General features: G+C 45.1%; 1 protein-coding gene across 1 annotated transcript in view; it reads right to left on the bottom strand.

The window, feature by feature from the left end:
• The window catches only part of SCN11A (sodium voltage-gated channel alpha subunit 11), a 94291-nt gene that overhangs the window by 52922 nt on the left and 15470 nt on the right, over positions 1 to 25899 (bottom strand). The window contains exons 5-13 of the mRNA XM_042999271.1: positions 18711 to 18839; positions 17308 to 17411; positions 13250 to 13423; positions 12233 to 12296; positions 6849 to 6990; positions 6086 to 6283; positions 5078 to 5251; positions 1874 to 2003; positions 552 to 790 (exon numbers count right to left, since the gene is read on the bottom strand). Coding sequence (XP_042855205.1) covers positions 552 to 790; positions 1874 to 2003; positions 5078 to 5251; positions 6086 to 6283; positions 6849 to 6990; positions 12233 to 12296; positions 13250 to 13423; positions 17308 to 17411; positions 18711 to 18839 — 1354 coding nt within the window. The remainder of the gene's footprint in view (positions 1 to 551; positions 791 to 1873; positions 2004 to 5077; positions 5252 to 6085; positions 6284 to 6848; positions 6991 to 12232; positions 12297 to 13249; positions 13424 to 17307; positions 17412 to 18710; positions 18840 to 25899) is intronic.

Below are 25899 nucleotides of genomic sequence, written 5' to 3'. Positions count from 1 at the left end.
AGAAACATACTGAAGCAGGCTCAAGTCGGGAGCCCCACCCCACCTTCATAAGCATTGTACTTCATAAGCTTTGCACATAAGCATAAGCTTTCCCTCCTGGGAAAGCAAGCCTCCCACAGCCGCCACGCCCTGACCCACCTTTCCAGGGGGAATAATAACTAGTAATGGCAGTCACATTATTTTGTGACAAATGATGCCATCAGCATCACTGGGGACCATGAGACACGTTACCAAGGGTCTCTGGACATCATTAAGGTTTTCTTGCCCCCAAGATCGTGCCAAATAGCTGACCTTTTAAGATGTCTGCTGCCTTCTGGCTTACCACTGGATGGCTAAAGAGATGCCTTGGCATACCGGAGGGCCAACACAGGGGCCGTGGAAAATTACCAAACGAGTAAAAACAAAATTCTAACAGTTGCATTTGCCCTTGACTCTACTTAAGGGGACCAGGGACCTAGGCTAGGTTAGGCCACTTACAAAATGTTTAGACTTTGAAAGAGTTATAAGTCACAGTTTGGAATATTTGGATATTTTAAAAAGCCTAAAGTTACCAAATTCCCTGTATACAACATATACTCAAAACTCTGGTCCATTTTGTAATGCTCCAAGGCCAAGAAGACAGTGTTGATTACGATGCAGATGGTGATGACCAGCTCAGTAAAGGGGTCGGTCATCACGACTCGCAGGGCCTTCTTAATGCACAGCCACTGGGGGCTGCAGTTCCACACGAGGTATCTGGACGCCACGTTTCCCCCACACGGGAGGCAAGGCTCCTGTGATTTCTCTTGCTCTGGAGAAGGAGAATGGGAGAGAAGTTGAGTAGTTAGCTATGAATCCATCTGGCCGCCGTTTGCCTGAGTGCATTCCACTCTCTTCCCCCCCTCTTCCCTACGGTCTCTCGTGAACAACGTGATCAGCCAAGAAGGGCGCTGACGGGTGCAGCCAGAAAGGTTTGCCGTATACAACTTCCCTGTGGTATAGCCATGTACATCCAGTCTTTATACTTGTGTTGAGCATCTGGGAGCTGAGCCGCACCGTTAGAGATACAGATGGGGAAGTCAACACTCACAGGCTGTGAACCCGTGAGAGAGAAGGGTATAAGCTCAAATTATGTTCATTCAAGGCAGACCACGGTGACAGCTGTACCAGAGGCACACAGAGGTACCAGGGCTCAGAGGAAGGCCAGGTATTCAGGCAGGGGCATCTTTTGTTTTGAAGCAAAAGGTACTCTATCAGCAGGTTGAATTCAGGCCACAAGGCCACTGTACCCCTGATTTCCGATTTCCCTGGCACCATTTCAAGGGACTCATACAAGCCAAATGAAGCGATGCAATAGGGCTCAAAAGTGCTAAGGACGAATCTGACCCCGTCCCTGTAAGGACTTGGGTCCTGACTTTGAACACCAACCCCTCAGTTGGGGGTCCTGGTTACCTGCTGTTGATGAGGTCCGTCAGATGATTCCAGCCTACCTACACAGGTCTTCCACTTTGCATGCCAGATTCCTAACTCTAACTTCCATGACAACCGTCACCTTCTGGAAACTTCTGTGTCGTCTCTTCTTTGGTCACTGTCATTGCCACTGCGACCCCCTGTGACTGCCTGGCCTGATCAGGGTGGGTAAGGGCGGGGGTCTTGTCTGTACTCTTGGTCCTAAATGCCAAAGCTAGCCAGTTCCCACCAATACCCAAGGGCCAACTCAGGGTGGGCCTGCTTCCGCAAGCCACTTGGCTCCCATGCTCCAAAGAGGCGCAAGAAGTCACTCTGCAGGAAGCAGAAGGGGCTACAGAGGGCTTCTGGGGGAGATGGAAAGAAGGAAAATGGAGGGACGTCACTGCAGTTGGGCTGTCCCTGGGGCCAGGAGGGCAGAGCTTACCCTGCATGGTGATGGTGAGGATGCTGACGGCACTCAGGGCCCTCTGCCTTTGGAAGGGGTCCCCGTGCTCATCACAGAAATCCACTGACAGATTCTGGGACAGCCGTTTGGTTTGCTCTAGGATGTGTGGCTGTAAGAGAAGGAAGGCACGGTAGACCTTCAAAGGGAAGGGACTGCCCCTCCTCAAAAGGTCACAAGCTACTCTGTTTGAACGCCACATGCCTGGAAAAGACTTAGTACCTTATATAGCTCTGCTCCCTTGCATCTCACGGCAGGACAAAGGTTCAGCTTTCCTGTTTCAGATTTCATAACTAAAATACAGGGTGGCATTCATACTTTTCAATGTATGCAAATTTCCCGGATCCTAACTACGGAAATGTTTCTTTCTCTGTGATTTATTCATTGTCAACAAAGAGCAAACAAAATTTTACGAAAACGAAGGAGCAATAAACGGTTCAGGACACAAAAGCAATAAAAAGTCAAAATTAGAAATAATGTTTTTGAGTGGCAGGAGTGGGGGGATAGATACATTTAGAAGGGTGGATCGGGGCCAGGTTAGAATGGCTGCCTAAATGGATTTTGAAACAGTCAGTAACTAAAAAGAACAGCCAAAATAAATATGACAAAGTCTATATCCTAAACCTCAAGCATTCTCTCAGGCCGTGCTTGGGGGCCCGACTCTCGCCTTACCTACAATTCTAAGGTCTCTGGACACGACAGTACATAAATCTTCAGCTACCTAGATGACTTATTTCCCCAAAGTTCTGACCAACCGTGGCCCCAGAGGGAACTATTTTATTTTAGTTAAGTTTATTCATTTATTTTGAGAGAGAAAGCATGAGTTGGGGAGGGGCAGAGAGAGGAGAGAGAGAGAATCCCAAGCAGGCTTCACGCTGTCAGCACAGAGCCCCATGCGGGGTTCAAACCGTGAGATCATGACCTGAGTTGAAGTCAGATGCTTAACTGACTGAGCCACCCAGGTGCCCCAGTGATAAGCTATTTTAAAGGCAACCTGTAGTCTTTCTATAGCTATTTCCTATTTTGGCCTAGGGAAAAGACACTTTTTATTAGCTGTCTGCTCTTGGTCTATTGTTTTGTGAAATGAGAAAAAAAAAACCTTCAAAATATTAAAAAATATTTGCAGGCTCTTCAATATGCTATGGTCTGACATTAGAGAAGCCTCTAAACTGAAAGATGGGTCCCTGTCCCTCCATCAGAGAAATGCACACAGCAATGGATGAGGTCTGCCCACCTACTTCTGTAAAGGCCCCCGACCTCCTTTCCCCACCTCCCCTCAGGCATGCACCCTCCCTTGCGACCACTTCACCTCTTCCTCCCATCTCAGAAAAGTGGCTCTCGCCATTATTCCCTGGCCTGTGTCTTCAACATTTTCCTCTCCTCCGATTTCTCTCTCCACAATTAAAACATGTTCAAACATCCCCCACCACACTGATAAAGATAGGGTTTTTCTCTACCCCTCATAGCTTCATATCCACTTGGCCTACAAAATATCCCTGCTAGGATGCCCCACAGGCATTTCAAGCTTGCCACACCCAAAACTGAGCTCGCCATCCTTCCCTCCCCCAGGACAAGCTCCTTTCCGGTCTCGGTAAACTACCGTCCATCAAGTTGGCTACCCAAGCAGTCAACCTGGCATCTTCCCCCTCTCTGCATCTATCTAGTCAAGTGCCAAATTTTCTCTTCTGGAAATCACTGTACCATTATTGTCTCTTCATCCTCCTGCCCTCACCACAGTTTAAGCCCCTGTCTCCTCTTACTTGGATTGCCGCCACAGCTTCTCAACTGGTTCCCTCCAGTCTCGTCCTGCTCTGGTCCGGTCTCTTCAGTGCATCTAGGATTTCAAAACTGTCGACCTGGTCAAGTCACTCTTTTGTTTAAAACCTTTCACGGGCGCCTGGGGGGCTCAGTCGGTTGAGTGTCCAACTTTGGCTCAGGTCATGATCTCATGGTTCATGAGTTCAAGCCCCGTATCGTACCAGGCTCTCTGCTGTCGGCTCAGAGCCTGGAGCTGCTTTGGATTCTGTGTCTCCCTCTCTCTCTGCCCCTCCCCTGCTCACACTCTGTCTCTTTCTCTATCTCAAAAATAAATAAATATTTAAAAAAACAAACAAACAGCTTTCAATACTGCTTAGCCCTTGGTCCCTGAGTAAAGGGTGAGCCCCTCAGCTTGGTTTGGAGGCCTTTTGTGATGACCCCATCCTACCGCTATAGCCTCTTGCCAGGCCGTCTCCAGCCTCATACACACATGCACGTGCACACACACACTCACAAGTGTTCTACGAGGTCACATTCTCCCGCTCTCCTTTGCCTCCAGGCCTTTGCGTGTGCCACTCCCTCTACCTGTGGTGCTCCATTCACTTTTTACCCAGGGATGAAACATTAATTCATCCTTTGGGCACGGATGCTTTTTTCCTCTGGGAACTCTTCTGATCCATGGCTCTTCTCCCACCCCCCACCCCCCAAGTCATAGATGCTGCCGTTGGCTGGATCTGTATGTCCCCGGGTCCTCCCTGAGGGCTTTCTCTGGCGACCTGACCACCCTCTGCCCTAATGAACACAAAGTCAGAAATGCAGGAAAATGATTGTCACCTGAATCCAGCAGTCTGGAACCAATGATGGACCAAAGTCGGTGTATAAATACTCTAGTGCCCTCACTCCACGGAGATTAAACTCCAAGTACCTTCAGTGGTAACCAGCTTAATGATGAACCTTAGTTGGCCACTTTATCTTCCATGTAACCCTTCTTCTCACTCCTCTTGGTGCTTCTTGGGATCACTTCCCAAATAATCTACCTGCACTTTAACGTCTCAGGGTTTGCTTCGCAAGGAACCCCCACTAAGACATGGCTTCTCCTCTGTTCTCCCATATGTGATCATCATGTCAGCTGTCATACTAAACAATAACTGCCTCCTTGTTCGTGGGTCTTCATCGTTAGTTGTCTGTTTCAGACATCTCACAGAGCCCTCGTACCTACCCCAGTGCCACGTGGCTGGTAAACCCTGTCAACACTTCAAATAGATGTTTGTAAAGAGATGGGTAGTTGAACAGATGCATGGATGTGGGAAAGTATGTGCAAATGGATGAATGACTGACTGAATGAATGAATCCCTTCAATTAGGCTGACAACTTGACCTGTCCCCCTAACGGTGCTATAGGATCATCAATCCCTGGGCCGAGACTTGCCTTTTTCGTGGAATCTTCATCAGAATCTGATTCTGGAGGCTGATCTTTCCCAGAGTCTCTCAAAAAAAAGGACTTTCGTTTCCTACTACCAAAGAGCTTTCTCTTCTTTGGGGAAAAAGATGATGCCTCAAGGGAATTAAGTGAACTTCTGTCAATTCCCATGGCAACGAGAGCCTTAGAAAGTGAACAAAAGCAATTAATAAACAGATTATACCTCCCCATAAAACACTGCAAATGACCTGACCTTCGTGAGCGTTCTCTCCTCCCTCCTGGAGGCGTCCACCCACTTAGATTGCTCATCGCCGACTTGGAATATGCTAGCTTTGTTATTATTTACCAGAAGGACATATCCTGTTTATTTATCCACAGAGACTGCAGCCTCAAAGGCAAGGTTAATGCTTTCGTGCCTCTATCGCTAAACCGTAGCACGGCACTCTATCGTGTCTGTGCCTGATGATGCCGGTATGAAGCACGGTGGGGCCTCCCTCTGACAAATCTCCGTGGAGGACGAGAAAGAGAACAAAACACGTTCCTGAAGTCTTAGAGTTGGAAAAATGTAAAGATGCCAAGAAACAATGAGAATGGCCTGTAAATATGACGGGAATTTCAAGAAGGGAGCGGTAATCACGGCTATTGTGTCTAGAACACCATTGTACTTTCCCCAAGCCTCGGCAAGCAAAGGCCCTGAATACAAGCATCTCCGGGTTCCCATAAACAAGCCTGGAGCCCAGCCTTAATTTACATAGATGTATATTTTATCCTCTAGCCCCGGTCTGGGGTCTGTCCTACAAGGCCCGGGTCTCAGAAGACCGAGGATTTCCTGCTCTCGAGAGCTCTGTGCCTGGACAGCTCAGTAAGAACAGCAGCAGAGCCAGTCTTCAAGGGGCTTAAATTCTCCAAAAAGCATAGTAGAGAAGGCTCTGAGCCCTGGCCTAAGGCTCAAGGCTTCGTGACCTCTGCAGTCCACCCCCTAAGCAGACCCCACTGTCTGACGCTGCGTGTCCCTACCTCCTTTTCCTCCTTCAGCAGCCGCTGGGCTTCCTGGAACATCTTCTCCTTGGCCTCGGTCTCGGCAGCTACGTTTCTGTTCTGCTCCTCGTAAGCCATGGTGACAACAGCCAGGGTTAAGTTAATCAGGTAGAAGGAGCCCAGGAAGATGACCACCACGAAGAAGAAGACTGAGAAAAGCCCTGAGGTACGCAAGGTCTGCAAAGGACACAGCACACGCTTGCGTCTGAAGCCTTGTTCCGCAGGAGGTGACCGTCACCTCAAGGAGACACAGCACAGTGGCAAGCGGCCCGCCCCCAGCACCGGTTGGCTGAGCTGCCCACAGCAGCATCATGGATAGCCTCCCGTTCCTGGGGGGCTCCTGCTGCCCATCAGTGAGGAGAGGCCGGCCCTGAACTCCCATGTGAGTCTCGGAACTTTATGATGACTTTCTCAAGGGTATTTGCATTTTAGAATTGAAAAGGCAGGAGAGAAAGGAATGCTTCCTGAAAACCCCAGCATGGGTAGCAGAACCGCAGGCTGCAGGGAATCTGGAGAGGGGCAGCATTTCTAGGAAAAGGAGGCACTTTTTTGGCGTTTCTAACGGAATAGCTGAAGTAGAACCTAACAGTACAACTGCTGAGGACGGAGAGCAGATGACAATGGCGGGGAGTGGATGGCAAGTTATGAATAAACGACAGAAATGTCGATAAGTGATGGAGGGGGAGGGAGGGAGGGGGGAGAGGGAGCGGAGGGGGAGGGGGAGGGAGGGTAATTAGATAACCTGTTGATAAAGCTTCTCCCAGGAATCTTGGGTTATCAGCCGAAACATGGACAGAAAAGACCAGCCAAAGTTGTCAAAATTGGTATAATTATAGTCGGGATTCCTTTTGGTGTGGTTGCACTGAAACTGTTCAGAACAGGCACTAGATGGAAACAAAGGAACAGAGGAGGAATTACATTCCAGGCCAGCTTCGCTCCTGCCTCCCGCCCATCCTGGCCAACGCACCTGCTCTTCTGGGGACCACGGCTCCCATTGGAAAGCCCTAGAGCTTTTGTCGAGTGACTGTGCCCCAGCTGCCAAGCTTCCCAGCCTGCACCTTACTGTGGGCACTCACTGGCTCTTTTCAACTGGATTGATTAGTAAGTTCATATTAGCAGGTTTTTTCTTTTCATTAAATGGGAGCGTTCTTTGATCGCTCTCTTGCGCCTTGTTTTTTTTTGATGGAACAAGATAGCACGGAGGCCTTTCCACATGACCATACAGGGAAATATCTCATTTCTTTTCGTGCCTTACAGCCCAATGATTTATTTAACTGCTGTGCTAATGGTGAAGATTTATGCTTCGGTTGTTAAGTCTTTTTGGTCTCACAAACATTTGGGTTTTACTTTACAAACAGTGGATATCGTGTACATGGGTCTTTGCCCACGTCATCAGAGCACACATCACTAAGTGCAACTATCAGATAATACTAAGGGTACATACTTTCTTCATTTTTGATAAGTACAGCATTTTGATCGAAGGAATACATGCATACAGTTTAAAAGCCATGTGGTACCCAAAGACTTGTAATTAAGACCTTTATCACCACTCTTTAACCACCATTTACATACCCCAAAGTCAACAACTTTCAACTCGTTTATGTCCGTACCTCTAAAGATAATGTTTATGCCGATATCTCTCAATTTTAGTCCTTGGTGATTAAGTTGCTGCTCTGGTAGATGAGGGTTAGCTCCCCAATATCCTATCCCACTACATCACCACTTACATCCCTCTTTCCAGAAAAGTACCGCGGCCTTGGTTGATGGCTCTCCCCAGTCAGATCCATTTTTTGTTGGCTCTTGTGTGTTGCTTTTTCCAAGTTGTATTTCCTCATTTTTCTGGAACAAATCTCAAGTGGCTTCTTAAGAAGACTGGGTGATCTTTGCCTATGTGAGTATACTTTTATCCTGCCTTCACAGTTGATAGTTTGGTCAGAAGTAGAATTCTGGTTTGAAAATAATTTTTCCTTAGAAATATGAAGGCATTGTGCAGTGGTTATCCTGTGTCGCTGTTGAGAATTCTGATGTCATTTTGATTTTTGTTCCTTTGTGGGTAACCTTTTTCTCTTTATTTTAAGATCTTGACTCCTAAAGGTTCTGAAATGCCACAATAATGCCCTTGGCATGGCCTTTCTTCATTCACGGTGTTGGGCACTTTATGGGACACGGAGGGACAGAGAGACGTGCATCCTCAAGCTCAGGAAAATTCTTTGTATTGTTGCATTGCTAATTTTCTCCCTTTTGTTTTTTCTGTACTCTGTTTCAGAAGTTTCTATTTAGTCCAAAGTTGGAATTTCTGGATTGATACTTATTCTCATATTTTCTGTCTCTGTCTGTTGTTGCTACTTTCTGGGGAGTATTTCCTCAACTTAATCTTTAAAAAAATTTTTTTTTAATGTATTTATTTTAGAGAGAGAGAGAGAGAGAGAGAGAGCGCGCGCACACGTGCGCACAAATGGGGGAGGGGCACAAAGATACAGAGGATCTGAATCGGGCTCTGTGCTACAGCAGAGAACCCAGTGTAGGGCTCGAACTCACAAACCATGGAATCGTGACCTGAGCCAAAGTTGGATGCTTAACCGACTAAGCCACCCAGGTGCCCGTCCTCAACTTAATCTTTTAATTCTATTATTGAGTTTTTGGAATCATGTTACAAAAAAAACCTTGTGTTCACTGTTCCTTTTTTTAATGTTTATATTAAAAATTTTAATATAATAATAAAATAAATAATAATTTAACAATTACATAAATAATATTTAAAATTTTTAATGTTTATATTTATTTTTGAGACAGAGAGAGACAGAGCATTGACTGGGGGAGGGGCAGAGAGAGAGGGAGACACAGAATCTGAAGCAGGCTCCAGGCTCCGAGCTGTCAGCACAGAGCCCGACGCGGGGCTGAACTCACAAACTGGAGATCATGACCTGAGCCGAAGTCGGACGCTCAACCGACTGAGCCACCCAGACAGCCCTGTTCCTTTTTCATAATGAGCTATTTTTGTTTTTATGTATATAATAGCTCTTTTAATTTCACTGAGGACCCTATTTGAGGTTTTAAAAGTCCTTGTTGGTTCTCTCTAAACTGTTGTTTTGTCCGCAGCTCTTATGGCCTGAATGTTTGGTTCCCCCTGAAATTTGTACCTTGCAGTTGTTATCTTCAGTGGGATACTGTTTGGAGGTGGGGCCTGTGGGTGGTGATTAGAGCAGGAGAGTGGAACCCTCATGATGGGATTTGTACCCTCATAAAAGAGATCCCAGAGAGCTCTCTCACCCCCTTTCTGCCATGCGAGGACACAGCAGAGAAGACTGCCACCTACAATCTGGAAGAGACCCCCACTAGAACCCAACCAAGCTGGTGCCCTCATCTTGAACTTCCAGCCTCCAGAGCTGTGAGAAATAAATTCCTGTTGTCGATAAGTCACTCCGTCTACTGTATTTTATTATAGCTGCCTGAACTATGACAATGATCATTTTTCCCATTTCTTTATGTCGGCCCCTTTATGCCAAAGGCTTTCTTCAGATACCCGGTAAGCCTGGGCTGTTCAGTCACATTTAATCAGAGGTCCTGACAAATTGATTGGGAGTTTGCTTGGTGGGCAGAATAGGACTCGGTGAGGGGTAGACTTGGCGTTAGGGTGACTCAGAAGGAAGACGTCCATTGTGCCCCTGTCTCAGACCTCAGCGAAACCCTACTGTTCAATTCACAAATCTTGCTCTTTCTGTCTCCTAAATGCCTTTGGAACTCGTCCATCCATTTCTCATCATCTCTACCGCACTGCACTGCTTCGTGACTCTCACCTGTATCAACGTAGTCTCCTAAGTGGCTGCCTCATCTACTCCATGCATCCATTCCCCATGTAGCAGCCACAGGGACCTTTATAAACCCCTAACCTGGTCAGGTCTTGTTTCCTTTGTGATCAAAGTAAAAACCCTAGGCACTGACGGGCTACCGGACCCTGCAGAGTTAGTTCCCGTCTCCTGCCCCTCTGCCCAACAAGCTGCTGGGTTTCTTCTTACTCCCCCTGACCACTTGCCCTCAGGCGCAAAGCCTTCCCTGTTACTTTTCTACTGAATGGACTTGTTCACACTATCTCCTCACCTACCAAAACCTCCTACTCATGCTTCAGAACCAGCTGGATGGTCTTCAGGGCACTAGGCAGCGAGGAAAGGCTGAAGACCAGGCCTGGGTCCTGGGCAGATGGAGACCTGCCTAGGAAGGTGACCTGAGACCTGCCATCTCCTTGGAAACTACTGTGCTATGATCAATGCAGAAGATCATGTACTAAGAGTTGGTCTATCAAACACCTGGGGCACCTGGGTGGCTCAGTCGGTTGGGCGTCCAACTTCGGCTCAGGTCACAATCTCGTGGTCCATGGGTTCAAGCCCCGATTGGGCTCTGTGCTGACAGCTCAGAGCCTGGAGCCTGTTTCAGATTCTGTGTCACCCTCTCCCTCTGCCCCTTCCCTGCTCACGCTCTGTCTGTCTCTGAGAAATGAATAAACCTTAAAAAACAAAATAAAAAAAAAACACAACACCTGAGCTTTGAGACTACACCTAGACTAGAGAACTAAGACCGGCATACAAGCTTAGAGAGACGAAGACACAATAAAGACCGTTTAGAAGCCAAGGCTGCGGTATCTGTGTGTCCAGGTGGCCCAACCCCCCTTGGATTTTGCCCATAGTAACTGTACCTGCCCTGCGTGGGGTCAAGGAAGCACTGTACGTTACAGTGTTTGTCTCCTCATTAAACGAAAGCACTGCAGTGTCCTGCCGGGGATCCTTTCAGAAAGCTCAATAAACTTTGTATTAGATTAAAGCCTATGGCGTCTTGTGGGCTTGGCTGAGTCTGAACCTGTGACCGTCCCACGTGGTATTGCAGGATGCTTCTCTCATGTTATAGACAGGGTTATATCCCCTGTTATTTCTCTCAGTATCTACACATCTCTCTTAAAACACTCATCATACTTTCAAAGAGTCAAACACATTTTCTCTCGTTCCTGCGAGAGGCCAGCTTCCAGAGGAATATGCTCCCTGGTTTGCACTTGCAGTCTTTGGGCTTAGCACAGAGCTTGGCATGCTGCTGGCCTTTGATACTTATCTGCTACTGGGGTGCAAATTTAGCCTATTTTATGAGAAGGATTTGTGTATTATCTTAATTTGAAATATGCTCATTAGGGGTGCCTGGGTGGCTTGGTCGGTTGGGCGTCCGACTTCGGCTCAGGTCATGATCTCACGGCCTGTGAGTTCGAGCCCCGCATTGGGCTCTGTGCTGACAGCTCAGAACCTGCAGCCTGTTTCAGATTCTGTGTCTCCCTCTCTCTCTGACCCTCCCCCGTTCATGCTCTGTCTCTCTCTGTCTCAAAAATAAATAAACGTTGAAATATGCTCATTAAATCACCCAGAATTGAATTTCTCACCACAAGAGAGCACTGAGGCCCTGGAAGAAAGAAGGGTATCCCCAAAGGGCCAGAGGGCTACGAGCGGCCTGTGAACACACATAAAACCGTGTATGAAATTAGAGGCTTTGGTGATCAACACGTGAGCACCTGAGAAAGACGTTCAAATAGCCTTGCATCAGGACCATGCCATTGAACAGAAAATAAGGATTCCATGAGGTTCTCAGTCATAACCTTCTTCCTAACCTTTGAAAGTCCTGAATACTCACTCCATAAAGTCAAAATACTACATTCTCAGTAGGTTTCTTCAGCTACTAATTCAACCTAACTTTGGGGAGGAAGGGAAGCTGCTGTAAACACTTGGAAATAATTATTATATTAATTTTTAAAATTATGTTACATTATTTTTTTATTATTTTTAAACTATATGAAATTAATTGAATTATATTAAATTCATGTTTAAATGAATATCGTAGCAATTACAGTAAGTTTATTGTTTTATTATTAATTTTAAAAATAATTGATTTTATTTTTATTAATTACAATGGTGAGTTGTTAATAACTTAATAATGCATGTCGAAACTTGCGTAGATGCATGCAATAATCGGGACTGTTTGTCAACTGCCATCACTGCCTCCACGAGTCATTAGATGAAGACCGTTTGCAACAGCACCCCAAAAGGTACACAAGTGATCTGCTTGGGAGAAAAAAGGAGAGTGTGAACCTCTTACCTTTCACCCATCCAGCTGCCACATATTCTGAATTCAGTGGAATCTTTCTTTTCAAAGCAATGGTCTGAAAAGGAAAGAATCATAAATTCAGATTTAAAAGCAAAACCTGAAAGGAAAGACAACAGCCAATGTGCCAGGTTTGCTTGAAACCAATGGTTTGGAATCCTCTAAAATGATCGAAGTGGGCAGCCAGAGAAGAAGCAGACAGTAAGCCCTCAGGAAGGAGCAAGAGAAAAGGAGGGAAAGGAAGAAGGAAGAAGGATGAGGAGGAAGCAGGGACACCACCATGCCCCCCTGGCCTCTCAGTGCATAAAACTGAACCAGAGACCAGGCCCTGGGGGAAGCTGGACACAGACGCAACCCACGAGAAGTTAAATAAACCAAGACAGACATGGAAACGGGGTAGCCATGCAAGATCCAGGACATGGGAAATTGCTGGAGGGTCGACCTCAGTGTGGAGAGGGTGCAGCAGAAAAAGAAGTGATATCGGGGCTCCTGGGTGGCTTAGTCGGTTGAGTGTCTGACTTTGGCTCAGCTCTTGGTCTCATGGTTTGTGAGTTCAAGCCCCACAGTGGTCTCTGTGCAGACAGCTCAGAGCCTGGAGCCTGCTCCAGATTCTGTGTCTCCTCTCTCTACCCTCCCCTGCTCACGCTCAGTCTCTCTCTCTCTCTCTCTCTCTCTCTCTCCCTCCATCTCCCTCTCCTTCTCCCTCTCTCTCTCTTTCTCAAATTAAAAAAAATAAATAAAGAAAAACATGACACAGAGTGGACAGATCCACAGGGGAAGGGATGGGAGCTGACACCACTTGTATGGATGTGGCTTCAGGCTTTGCCTTCTCCATGGAAACCCAAGGAATGAGGCAGTTCTCTAAGAAGCGCATCTGCCCGTGTGAGACCCCTGGAAGGATGAAATCATCCTCCCTTCTAAGACTCTGGAACGTAGATCTGTAGATAGCATGAATGGTGAGAATAAAAGTTAACCATGCACGGACCAAGGTGTGGAGGGCAGAATATTTACCGTCAAGGTTATCCATATCCTTACAGTCCTTCCTGACACATCTCTGGTTCAGATTTTCCTTAAAGAGCTGCTGACCTACCAGGGCGAAGATGCTGAGGCAAAAGAGGGTCAGGATCATCACGTCAACAAGCTTCTTCACAGAGCGCAGCAAGGCCCCAACGATGACCTTCAGACCTGGGGAGGAAAAGGACCAGGGTGGGAAGAAGCCCCCACTCACGTCTACAGCAGACACAGGCAAAGGGCGTGGAGCGAATGTCCAAGGCCTCGGGTGCCACCCGACTGCAGGCTGGGACTGTAAACTAGCCTGGCCCAGGATTCTGCTGCCCCGGGTTCTGGTTCTAACTCTGCCAGAGCAGTTACGTGCCATTGGGTGGGCACCAGTCGAGGGCTCAGCCTCTTCCTCCCGCCCTGTGTCTGTGACGGGGTTGCTCCGCAGGGCGAGTTAGAAGACCGAACAGAAACATCCCATATAGGCAACTTGATTACAGTTGTGCAGACAACGCACAGCTGGGGGTCCCGTGCAGCATTAAGGCCACAGTGAGGCCACCCTAGAGGAGGACACAGAGCTGTATTTAACGTTCAGTGGTCACTACCAACCACAAGCTCTGCAAGGTGCCATGAGACCTCGCTAAATCAGGGGGCAGGGAGCTAGAAGGAGGAGCTCTTTCTGGACTCAGATAATGAGAATATTCTAGGGCGGGGGGAACTCGGATCACTACTTCTAATAGGGGTTTTTTTAATTCAAGAAATATTTACTAAACACCTACTGTGTCCACGGCACTCTATAGGCTGCCAAGTTTCAAAATAAGGACACCATCCTTGGTAGGACGGCAAATGTTTAAAATCAGCTTTCTGGGGAGGGGAGAGGGGGTGTATGTGCAGGGAAATTCCCATCTGTAGCATTTACAGCCTTCCTTGTTTGCAGAATTGCGCAGCAGATCCCTCTTCTCCCTCCGTACAGCCCTCCCATCCAGCTGGTTTCAGGCTAAACAGCACGACGTCCCCGGATGCAGAGCTGGAAAAGGATGGGCACGTTCTCCTGCTGCGGAGCCAGAACAAGTCAGCCCCAGCCCATGACTGAGCCAGGGGCCCCGCTGTCAGCACAGGTGGAGAGATAAACAACCAGACAGGACTTACAGTGTGTGGGATGGCACAGAGTGACAACGTTTCCAGTGATCCGTGTAAACCACGACGGGTAGACTTGAGAACGGAAAGTGGCACCTAACAGGAGGCCAAAGCGGCAGCAAATGACTTTCCCACAAAGTGCAGTGCCGCATAAGGAGGAGGCTTCAGGCCAAGCTGGGACATTCACCGTGTCCCCAGCGGCAGCCAAACAAGTGGACGCTTCAACCTTACCTAAGCCCGACTCGCATCTATAACAACATGTTTGAGTCTTCTCCCAAGCAAGAAGATTTGGCTGAAAGACGGCTGGGATGCCTGAATAATTTTTACAAAGTTCCTTAAAGGATCATACCTCATGCCCTTACTTCCAGAAAGTATCCAGGGATCTCATGTGTTTCATGGGTCAAAACAGAGACTATGGTCACCTGTTTAGAGATGAAGAAGGAAACTCTACAGCTGCTAAGTGACTGCCTGATGTATATTTTACCCATAGGAAACACAAGGCACTGAGCCCCTCACTTAACTTGGGAAACCAAGGCCGACCTTGCAAAAGAGGAAGAAAAGAAGGAGAGGGGCAAATCCTACATAAAGCGTCCTTGACTGCCAGTTTACCATTACGCGGCTGTTTTTCTGAGGCTTCAAAAAATAACCAACCCACTGCCTCTTTTTGAAAGGATCCAAATTGCCTAGCGTTTTGGTGGGGGAGCTAAGCATTGATAGAAGAGACTAGAAGGGAAGGGAAGAAGAAGGGGCAAGGGAAGGACTGCAGAGAGGGAAAATTTTTTAGTGAAGAGGGTTTACAGTTAATGATGACTCCATCTGGCCAGTCACTCGGGCCAAGAACCTTGACTCACTCCTCCACACCACCTGATCCTAGAGCACAACCGTCTCTCCTCTTGGATTATGACAGTGGCCTCTTGTGCCTCTGTTCGAGTTCTCTGAGAAGCAGACACTCTGGAATGAGAACTGCATGGGATGTGTTGGGTGACATGCCTGTGAAGAAAAAGGGGAAGAGAGCACAGCTGGCAGGGAGAGCCTCGGGCCGTGACACAGCGCTGACAGCTGGGAAAGGAGAGTGGGAAGGAAGCAGGAGTGGACAAGAAGAGCCACTGCGAGAGAGTCGCAACCTGGCTGCTGAGGAGCCCCTGAACTAACGTCTCCCACTAGAGGGGGCCCATGTCCTTCAGCAATGGGCCTGCACTAGGCCCCCTGACATGCGGGAAAGCATGATCTTGGCATGGACACGGATGCAGTGGTGAATCCAGAGACGTGGCAGCTGGGATCATTATTCAGCTATGCTGCCCGCAGCAGATCTGAGTGACACATTTCCATGGCGACCACCATGTCTCCTATCTGATTTCCCTGCTTCTGCCTTTCCTTCCCTTCGCTCTATTCTCCATGCAACAGCCAGAGCAGTCCATTTAAAACCTGTCAGATTAGATGAATGGATAAATAAGACGTGGTAAATGTAAATACACACACACACACACACACACACACACACACACACACACACACAGGAATATTACTCAGCCATAAAAAAGAACAAGAGTGCCATTTGCAACAACACGGATAGACCTAGACGCTCAGTGAAATAAGTCAGATGGAGAGAGGCAAAGACCGCATGATTTCACTGACATGTGGAATCTCAAAAACAAAATAAATGAACAAACAAAACAAAATAGAAACTCATAGATACAGAGAATCGACTGGTGGTTGCCAGAGAGGGGGAAGAAGGAGGATGGGCAGAAGAAGGGGAGTGGGAGGTACAGGCTTCCAGTTTTGTAATGAGTAATCCGTGCAGAAGAAAGGCACAAAATAGGGAATAGAGGAGCCCCTGGGTGGCTGAGTTGGTTGAGCATCCAGCTTTTGATTTTGGCTCAGGTCATGGTCTCACGGTTCATAAGATCGAGCCCCGCGTTAGGCTCTCCCTTGGCAGTGGAGAGTCTGCTTGGGATTCTCTCTCTCTCTCTCTCTCTCTCTCTCTCTCTCTCTCTCTCTCTGCCCCTCCCCTGCTTGCACTCTCTCTCCCTCTCAAAATAAATAAACATTTAAAGAAAAGAATAAGGAATATAGTCAATGGTATTGTAAGAGTGCTGTATGGCGACAGATCGTAGCTATGCTTGCGATGAGCTCAGCATAGTTTATAGAGCTGTTGAATCACTATATCGTGCACCTGAAACGAACGTATCATGGTGTGTTGGCCAACTTGCATAAAAACAAAGCAAAACAAAAGCCTTGTCAGGTCATGTGACTCCTCTGCCCAAAGCTCTCCCATTTATCTCACAGCAAAGCCCAAGTCCTCCTAGTGCTTACATACCTCCCGCCTTCACTAGGGTGGTCCACCTCCACCACCTGGCCCCTCACTCTGTCTGCTCGGCGCATCTGTATCCTTTCTATTCCTCAGTCTCAGCACTCCTAGCTCTTGCCTGTGCTCAGGACACTCCTTCCCATACACCCGCTTGTGGGACTCTTCTCGCTGCCTTCAAATCCACTCCCGTACGCCCTCCCCAATGACACCTATCCTGATCACTTTATTGAAAACCACATCCTGTTTCCCTGAACCCACGGCTTCCAGTAGCCTTCCTGTTGGTTACTTTTCCTTTTTATTTTTCCATGGCACATAGCACTTTCTAACAGGGCAGGTAATTACCTATTTATTATAGTTATTGCTCAGTATCTGTCTCCCTACTCCCACTCAGAATGTAGACTCCCTGAGGGCAGGGACCTCTGTGTGTTCACTCACTGATATACCCCAAGTAGTTAGCACAGTCTCTAGACATATGAGGTGCTCAAAGACACATTTGTTGAATGATCAAACAAATGAAGAAAGCAGAATTTGTTTGGTTTTGGTTTATACGTCATCTTGGGAAACGTTTAACGTACAAGAACATTCCTCCCACTAAAAGGCAATGCTGAAAGTCAGACTGACTTACCTGAAACCACCGAAATTGCTTTCAAAGCTCTGAACACCCGAAAGGTACGTAGGGACGACAGACTGATGCCACTGGCCCTGATACTTGGTGAGTATGATACAAACCTAGAAGACAAAGCACAGGAAAAGCCTGGGCCTACTCAGTCCTGCAGCTGCGCTGTGTATCTCCACGCGGGCCACAAATAAACGTGGCCTCAGCTCTCTGTCCACCAAGGTGAAATCTGGGGCCTCACCTTCTTGGCCCCACCTTCATCTCGGGGTCTGTAGTATCATTCTCCATAGCTGGGGGCCACAGATTGCACGGGAGGCTGTTCTCGGCTAATTTTTATATTTGGACATAGATTAAGATCCCTTGGAATAGTCCGTGCAGTTGTGGCTACAGCTATCGATAAGAGAAATCAATCAAAACATGTATTGACTGACTACCGGGTTCCAGGCCCAGTGCATTTACGTAAGGTCTCACTACGTGGCCAAGCCCAGAAGGAACCCAGGCAATCTGACTCTTGAGCTCTCACCACTGCACTACGCCACCTTTCAATAGCCAAGATCACCCAACCGTTGAATTTCAAATGTCAAACTTGGGAATTAATAGCATCTACCTCAAAGGGCTTTTGCAAATACTAAACAGGAAAGCATAAGCAAAGTGCTTAAGACGATGGCTGGCACAAATTAAGTAATGTTAGGTTACTATTATTGTGCCAGTGATGGGCCGTAGCTTTTCTTGTTCTTCATTTTGCCGACCCTGTGTCATCATTCAGATGCCAAACTGATGCCCTTTCCTCCGGGAAGAACTTCAATCCTCACCTCATGTCATATACAATATACACACAATAATTAACTCAAAAGGGGCCATGGACTTAAACATAAGGGCCAGATCTAGAAAACTTCTAGAGGAAAATGAGGAAAACTCCTTGAGAGCTTGCAGTAGCCAAAGATTTTCCAGATTCCGTGGTTCCTCCTACACGTTCTGACAGCCCGATACATGCCCAGCTCCTGTCCCAGCACTCACCCTACCAGATTGCAATGGTTGTTAATTTTCTCTCTTCCCATCTGGACTGTGAGCTTCAAGAGGGTGAGAACCATGTCTGTTTGTTTTGTTTTGTTTTCATTATCACAACCCTTGTATCTTGCACAGAACTTGGCCCATCACAGGCCACTGTTTGGGGAGTGAATGGCTGGAGGAAGGAGAGCATGAATGTGGCCTAGAAATGGATTCACGTGTGGAGGCCTCTGGCCAATTGGCTGCATGATGCTGTTCAGGGCCAACCCACGCTGCACTCAGAGCTCTAGGCATTATTAGGACATGCTTAGCTACTCACATGGACCCACAGAGACCCCTGGTGGAAGCCAAGGAGCTTCTTTCCCACCCCAAGTCTCCTCAATAAACATCTCTGACATTCTTACGCTGTTGCAATGACAATGGAGTCCAGCCAGTTCCATGGATCTCGAAGAAAAGAAAACTCATCCAGAACAAAACCTCTTGCCAATATTTTTATCAAAGCTTCAAAAATATAAATCCCAGTGAAGACATACCTGCAAAGTAAATCATTCAGAACAAGAAGGAATATGGTAAGTGATGGGAAAAGCAGAGAGGCCATCTGTCTTACCTGGCCTTTATGTGGTTTTTTTACATTTCAGTGTGACGTTTAGCATTCTGATTTTCAGCAAACCCGAGTTCAGAGTGGCAAGCATCGTAAGCAAGTTCTAGTAGTCAGAATTTCTAAGCAACAGGCCCACAGATAAAGTTGTAAGCTGCTGTTCAGTGCTTAGTTCCATGGCCACATTCTTGAGAGTTGTTTTAGCAACCTGGGGCCTTGGGACGGGGGTTGTCACTGCTATTTTGTCATCACTATTCTAGAATTGTCACTTTGATGTACAGAAGGGGATGATGGCAAAGAAACAAGGAGAATAAACGAAAAGGTTAAAAGCTGGATCTTTCCATAGCCCATGTTCGTGGATCAGAAGACTTAATACGGTTAAGATGTTTGTACCACTCAAAGTGATCTACAGATTCAGTACAATCTCTATCAAAATCCCAATGACATTCTTTGCAAACATAAAAACATCCATCCTGGAATTCATACTTCGGGACCCCAAATTTTAAGGGTCCTTGAAAAGCCAAAATGATCTTGAAAAACTTGGAGGTCTCAGATTTCCTTATATCAAAACCTGTCACAAAGCTAAACTAATCAAAACAGTGTGGTGCCTGTATAAACACAGACATATAGAACACTGGAATAGAACAGAGAGCCCAGAAATAAGTCCTAACATATATGGTCATATGATTTTCCACAAAGATGCCAAGACTATTCCATGGAAAAAGGATAGCCTTTCAGCAAATAACGCTGGGAAAGCTCAATACCCACATGCAAAAAAATGAAGTTGGACCCCTACCTTATGCCATGTATAAAAATTAATTCAAAATGCATTAAATATCTAAGTGCAAGGGCAGAAACTATAAAACTTCAAGAAGAAAATATTTGTAAATCATATTACTGATGAGAGGTTAATATCTAGAATATACAAAGAACTCCCACAACTTAACAACCAAAAAAATCACACCATATACAAAAACAAACTTAAAATGTCTTAAAGATCTAAATGCAAGAACCAAACCATAAAATTCCTAGATAAAAACTTGGGCGGTAAGCTTTCTGACACCGGTCTCAGGAATATTTTTTTGGTTCTGTCTCCCCAGACAAGGATAACAAAAGCAAAAATAAACAAATGGAGCTACATCAAAGTAAAAAGCTTTTGCACAGCAAAGGAAACATCAACAAAATGAAAAGGTAACCTACTAGGGGTGCCTGGGTGGCTCAGTCGGTTAAATGTCCAACTTCGGCTCAGGTCATGATCTCGCAGTTCACGAGTTTGAGCCCTTCACGCCCGTGTTTGGCTCTGTGCTGAGAGCTCAGAGCCTGGAGCCTGCTTGGGATTCTGTATCTCCCTTTCTCTGTTCCACCCCACTTGTGCTCTATCTGTCTGTCTGTCTCTCTCTCTCTTTCTCTCAGAGATAAACATTTAAAAAAAATTGAAACAGCAACCTACTAAATGGGAGAAGATTTGCAAATGATATATCACATGGGGGTTAACATCCAAAAAATATTAAAAAAAAAAAAACTCATACAACTCAATATCAAGTGAACAAATAATCTGATTAAAAATGGGCAGAAGACCTGAATAGACATACAGATTGCCAACAGGAATGTGAAAAGACATTCAACATCACTGATCATGAAGAAAATGCAAATCAGGACCACAGTGAGATATTACCTCACACCTGTCGCAGTGAATATTATCAAAAAGCCAAGAAACAAGTGCTGGCAGGGATGCAGCAAAGGGAACCCTTGTGCACTATTAACGGGAATGGAAATTGGTGCAGCCACTGTGGAAAACAATATGGAGGTTCCTTCAAAAATTAAAAATAGAAGTACCATATGATCCAGCAATTCCACTTCTTTTTTTTTTTAATTTTTTTTTCAACCTTTTTTATTTATTTTTGGGACAGAGAGAGACAGAGCATGAACGGGGGAGGGGCAGAGAGAGAGGGAGACACAGAATCGGAAACAGGCTCCAGGCTCCGAGCCGTCAGCCCAGAGCCTGACGCGGGGCTCGAACTCACGGACCGCGAGATCGTGACCTGGCTGAAGTCGGATGCTTAACCGACTGCGCCACCCAGGCGCCCCCAGCAATTCCACTTCTGAGTATTTATCCAAGGAAAGTGAAAACACTAATTTGAAAAGATACACACACTGCCATGTTCATTGTAACATTACTTACAATAGCCAACATATGGAAGGAATCTAAGTATCCATCAATGGATAAATGGGTAAAGAAAATGTGGTATATGTGCACAATGGAATATTATTCCACCATAAAAAAGAATGAAATCTTGCCCTTCATGAAAACAAAGATAGACTAGAGGGTATCATGCTAAGTAAAATTAGACACAGAAAGACAGATACTGTATGATTTCACTTCTATGTAGAAACTAAAGAGCGAAACAAAACAAAACAGACTTCTAGACACAGAGAACAAACTGATGGTTGCCAGAGGGGAGGGGGTTGGGAGATGGATGAAATAGGTGAAGGGGATTAAGAGGTACAATCTTTCAGTTATAAAATAAAGAAGTCATGAGGATGTAATGTACACCATGGGGACTACAGTCAATAACACTGTAAAACTTTGTATGGTGACTGGACTTATGGTGATCATCCCATAATGTATATAAACTTTGAATCACTATACACCTGAAACTAATACAGTATTGATGTCATTACATTTCCATAAGAAGATTTTAATTAAAAAACTAAATTTAAAAAGAAACAGCACAAATCAAGTAACCTAATTTAAAAATGGCTAAATGACTTGAATTAGACGTTTCTCCAAAGATGACATCCAGATGGCCAACCAAGCACACGACAAGATGCTCAATACCACTAATCATCAGGGAAATGCACACCAAAACCACAGTGAAATATCACCTCATACCCATTAGGATGGCTGCTTTCAAAAAAAAAAAAAAAGCCTCAGAACATAACAAGTGTTGGTAAGGATGCAGAAAAACAGAAATTCTCGTGCAGTACTGTAAAATGATGCAAACAGCCATGGAAAACACTACGAAGGCTCTTCAAAAGAATTAAAAATAGAATTACCATGTGATCCAGCAATCCCACTTGTGGGCATGCACACAGAAGAACTGAAGCAAGACTTCAAAGAAATAATTGTACATGCACGTTCACAGCAGCATTATTCACAATAGCCCACCATAACCCTTAATGTCCACTGATGGATAAACAGATCAATGGGGTACATACCAAAAAATATTATTCAGCCTTAAAAAGGAAGGAAACCCTGACCCAGGCTACAACGTGGATGAACCTTGAAGTCATTCTGCTAAGGGAAATAAACCAGGTGCAAAAAGATAAATACTGTATTATTCCACTTAAGTGAGGCGCCTAGAGCAGTCAAATACATAGCAACCAAAGGTAGAATGGTGGTTGCCAGGGACTGGAGGGGAGTTAGTGTTTAATAGGCACCGAGTTTCAGTTTTGCGAAATGAAAAGAGTTCTGGAGCCGGATGGTGATAATTGGTTGCACAACTATGTGACTGTAATGTGTATTTTACCACAATTAAAACAGTCTGTTAAAAATGCTGGGTCTGTCCGTGCGCACGTGGGCACACGCACACCAACAGGTTCCACTTTGGGGACAGAAACAATCAATTCAAACAATCTGTTGGTTCACAGTAAAAGAAATGGACCTTTTCTGGTAGAACATCCAACCGTTGGCAGCCCACAAAGCTAAAGAGCTAAGATCTTGGAAACTTGAAAAATCCAAAGTAGCCAAATCCAAGGGCAGAAATGGTTATGAGCTGCTCTCTGCTTCAGCCCTTTTTTTCTAAGCTGATCACCTTTTAGGTGACAAAAGAACATAGCAGATTAATTCATGTCTGCCCTGAAATACCGTTTTAAAAAAACAGGCATAATTACAAAGTTAAGGGTATTTTGGGAAAAGCTGTAATTGCAGATTTGTGGGATTTTGCAAATCTCCATCTAGGTCTCAGGCAAATGAGACAGCAGCCCTTGACTGCCATTTCTACCTAACCACCTGGTCTCCCACCTCCCACTCCCAATATTGCCTGGCCAATAGAGGGACAGGCAGACCCACCATGCTATCTGATATGGAGTACAGCCATGCCCACCACAAGGAACAGGGCTTGGGAGCTCCATGACAGAGAGATCCCAACCCACCAGGCAAATGAGGCCCTCTGGAGCGTGTCACTGTCAGTTCAAGCACGGTTAGGGTATCCAATCAGGGCCATGGGTGGTGTCCAGGTAGGTTAAGAGAACACCATCGCCTGATCCCAGGGCACTTTGGCATTCATTCTCTGAGAGCTATAGACTTGGAATCAATTTCCCATTTAAAAGTTTTCTAACCAAAGGACACTGACAAAATTAGAGAAACTCTCCCCCCATGGGCCTAATAACTCAGTCACATGCCTTCTTTTGTAAAAACATTTTCAACCTCCTCCTCCCACCCTCACTTTTATGCATCCATTGTCAGTACAAATGCCACCAGGAGACAGCAGCAGCTTCCCTACAGCCTAGACAAGGGTTTTTTCATATCTTTGCCTTATGGGTCTTTTAGTAGTGAAAATGACCTTTGAGCAGATTAGCATCCAATTGGGCCACTGCTTTCCATTAATAGGAAAAAGAAGACTCATTGCATCTCACTAGAAGAGCCGAGCAGGCTCAGCTACACTTTGACTACAAAGGCTTCCAGAGACACTGCAGTAAATAATGAGCAACTCCTCCACTCTCAATTAGCTCCTCACATGGAATAGCCAACTATCTAAAGGGGAGACCATTTTCCCCAGTAATATTGCCCAGGATCACTTCTATTCTCAGCAGTATCCATGCCCCTTGCTTCAAGGCATAGCCCCAAGCTCACTGTCCTTAACTAGACCCAAGTCCCACTTAACGACAGAGAAGGAGCAATCACTAAAAAGTAATGCAAAGAAGTAAATCTAACAGAAAAACAGTAGAGATTTAAAATGAAATACTAAATATGCCTGATTAACAAAAAAGAAGGTAGGAATGGAAGAACGATAGAAGAGGAAAGGAACAAAAAACAGATGAGAGCAACAGAAAACCAATAGAAAAACAGCAGACCTGAATTTAAGCATATTCATAATTACATTAAATGCAAATGAAATAAATATACCATCAAAAGGCAGAGATTAGAAAATACACTGCATAAAAAACAAAAGCCAACTATGTGCTCTTTACAAGAGATACACTATAAATACAAAAACACAAAAGGGTTGAGAGTAAAAGGATGGAAAAAGATATACCATGCAAACAATGAGCCTAAGAAAACTGGAGCAGCTGTATTAACCTCAGACAAAACAAATACTAAAAGGAATATTACTAAAGACAAAGAAGGGCATTTCATGCTGATAAAAGAATGCATACATCAGAAAGATATAATAACCATAAATCTGTATGTGCCTAATAATAGTGCTGCAAAAATATATAAAGCAAAATTTGCCAAAAATGAAGGGATAATAGACCAACTCACAATCATAGATGGAGATTTCAAGCCTCTCCTCAGTAATTCATAGAAGTACTAATTGAAATGGCAAAAGGATAAAATATATAAATGACACTATCAACCACCTTAACCTAATAGGACTATTTACAGACAATCATATCAAACTGCAGAATCCACATTTTTTCATGTACACATGAAACATTCCCCATAGAGCCATAAAATAAGTTTCTCCTAATTTCAAAAGATTGAAAACTTACAGAGTATATCCCTTCCACAGAATTAAATTGGAAATCATTAACAATAAGGCAACTAGAAAAATATAAAATATTTGGAAAAAAACACACTTCTAAATAACACATGGGACAAAGAAGTAATCATAAGAAGTAGGGAATGTTTACCCAAAAGGTAATAAAAACACAACATATCAAAATATGTGGGATGAAGCTTTCTTTAGCAGTGCGTAGTGGAAATTTATAGCTTTATACAATTGTACAAGAAAAGAAGAATGGTCTAAAACCAACTATTTAAGTTTCTACCTTAAGAAGCTAGAAATAGAAGAGCAAATTAAGGATGAAATTAATAAAGACTTTGAAGCCTTCATATATTGCAGGAATGTAAAACAGTTCACTTTGGAGAAGTTTGGCCATTTCTTACAAAGTTACTCACTCATATACTTCACATATATGTCACAGCAATTCCACTCCTACGTATTTATCCAAGGGAAACGCAAACATATATCTACAAAAAGACTTTTACTTACCTACTTAATTAATTCAATTTTTAGAGAGAGAAAAAGAAAGAGCATGAGCAGGGTAGAGGGCAGAGGGAGAGACAGCATCTTAAGCAGGTTCCTCACCCAGCACAGAACTCAACATGGGGCTCTGTCTCACGACCCTGGGATCATGACCTGACCCCAAATCAAGAGTCAGATGCTCAACCGACTGAGCCACCCAAGTGATCCCCATAAACAGACTTTTATACAGAAATGTTCTTAGCAGCTTTATTCATAATGGCCAAAACTAGAAAGAACCCACATGTCCATTAACAGGTGAATGGGAAAACAAATTGTGATATGCTCATACAAAGGAATACAACTCAACACCAAGGAGGGGAAAAGCTAGTGATACAAACAACAGCACAGGTGCATCTCAAAACATGCTAAGTGGAAGAAGCCAGATAGGAAAGTATGGTATCATATACATTATATGAGTCCATTTATATTAAATTCTAGAAAAGGCAATACTGGTCTAGAGCGACAGAAGGCAGATCAGTATTTGTCTGGGGTTGCGGGTGGGGGTCAAGGGATTGACTGCCAAGTGGAAATTTTAGAGTGTCTGGAATGTTCTGTACGTTCTGTATGTTGACTGTGATGGTTCCTATCACACAGTTAAGCTAAATATGGGATAAAAATATGTGAATAAAATAAGTGATTTCTTATTATTCTCTCAATTATTCAATATATTCCTGAAAGACTAAAGCAGCAAATATGTTCAATTAGAAAAACTAGGACAACATTCTCTTTGATAAGAGAATATTT

The sequence above is a fragment of the Panthera tigris genome, chromosome C2 (genome assembly GCF_018350195.1).
Source record: "Panthera tigris isolate Pti1 chromosome C2, P.tigris_Pti1_mat1.1, whole genome shotgun sequence".
Taxonomy (NCBI): Eukaryota; Metazoa; Chordata; class Mammalia; order Carnivora; family Felidae; genus Panthera; species Panthera tigris.
Note: the sequence above shows the minus strand (reverse complement) of the source record. Positions and strands in the feature narration are given on the sequence as shown.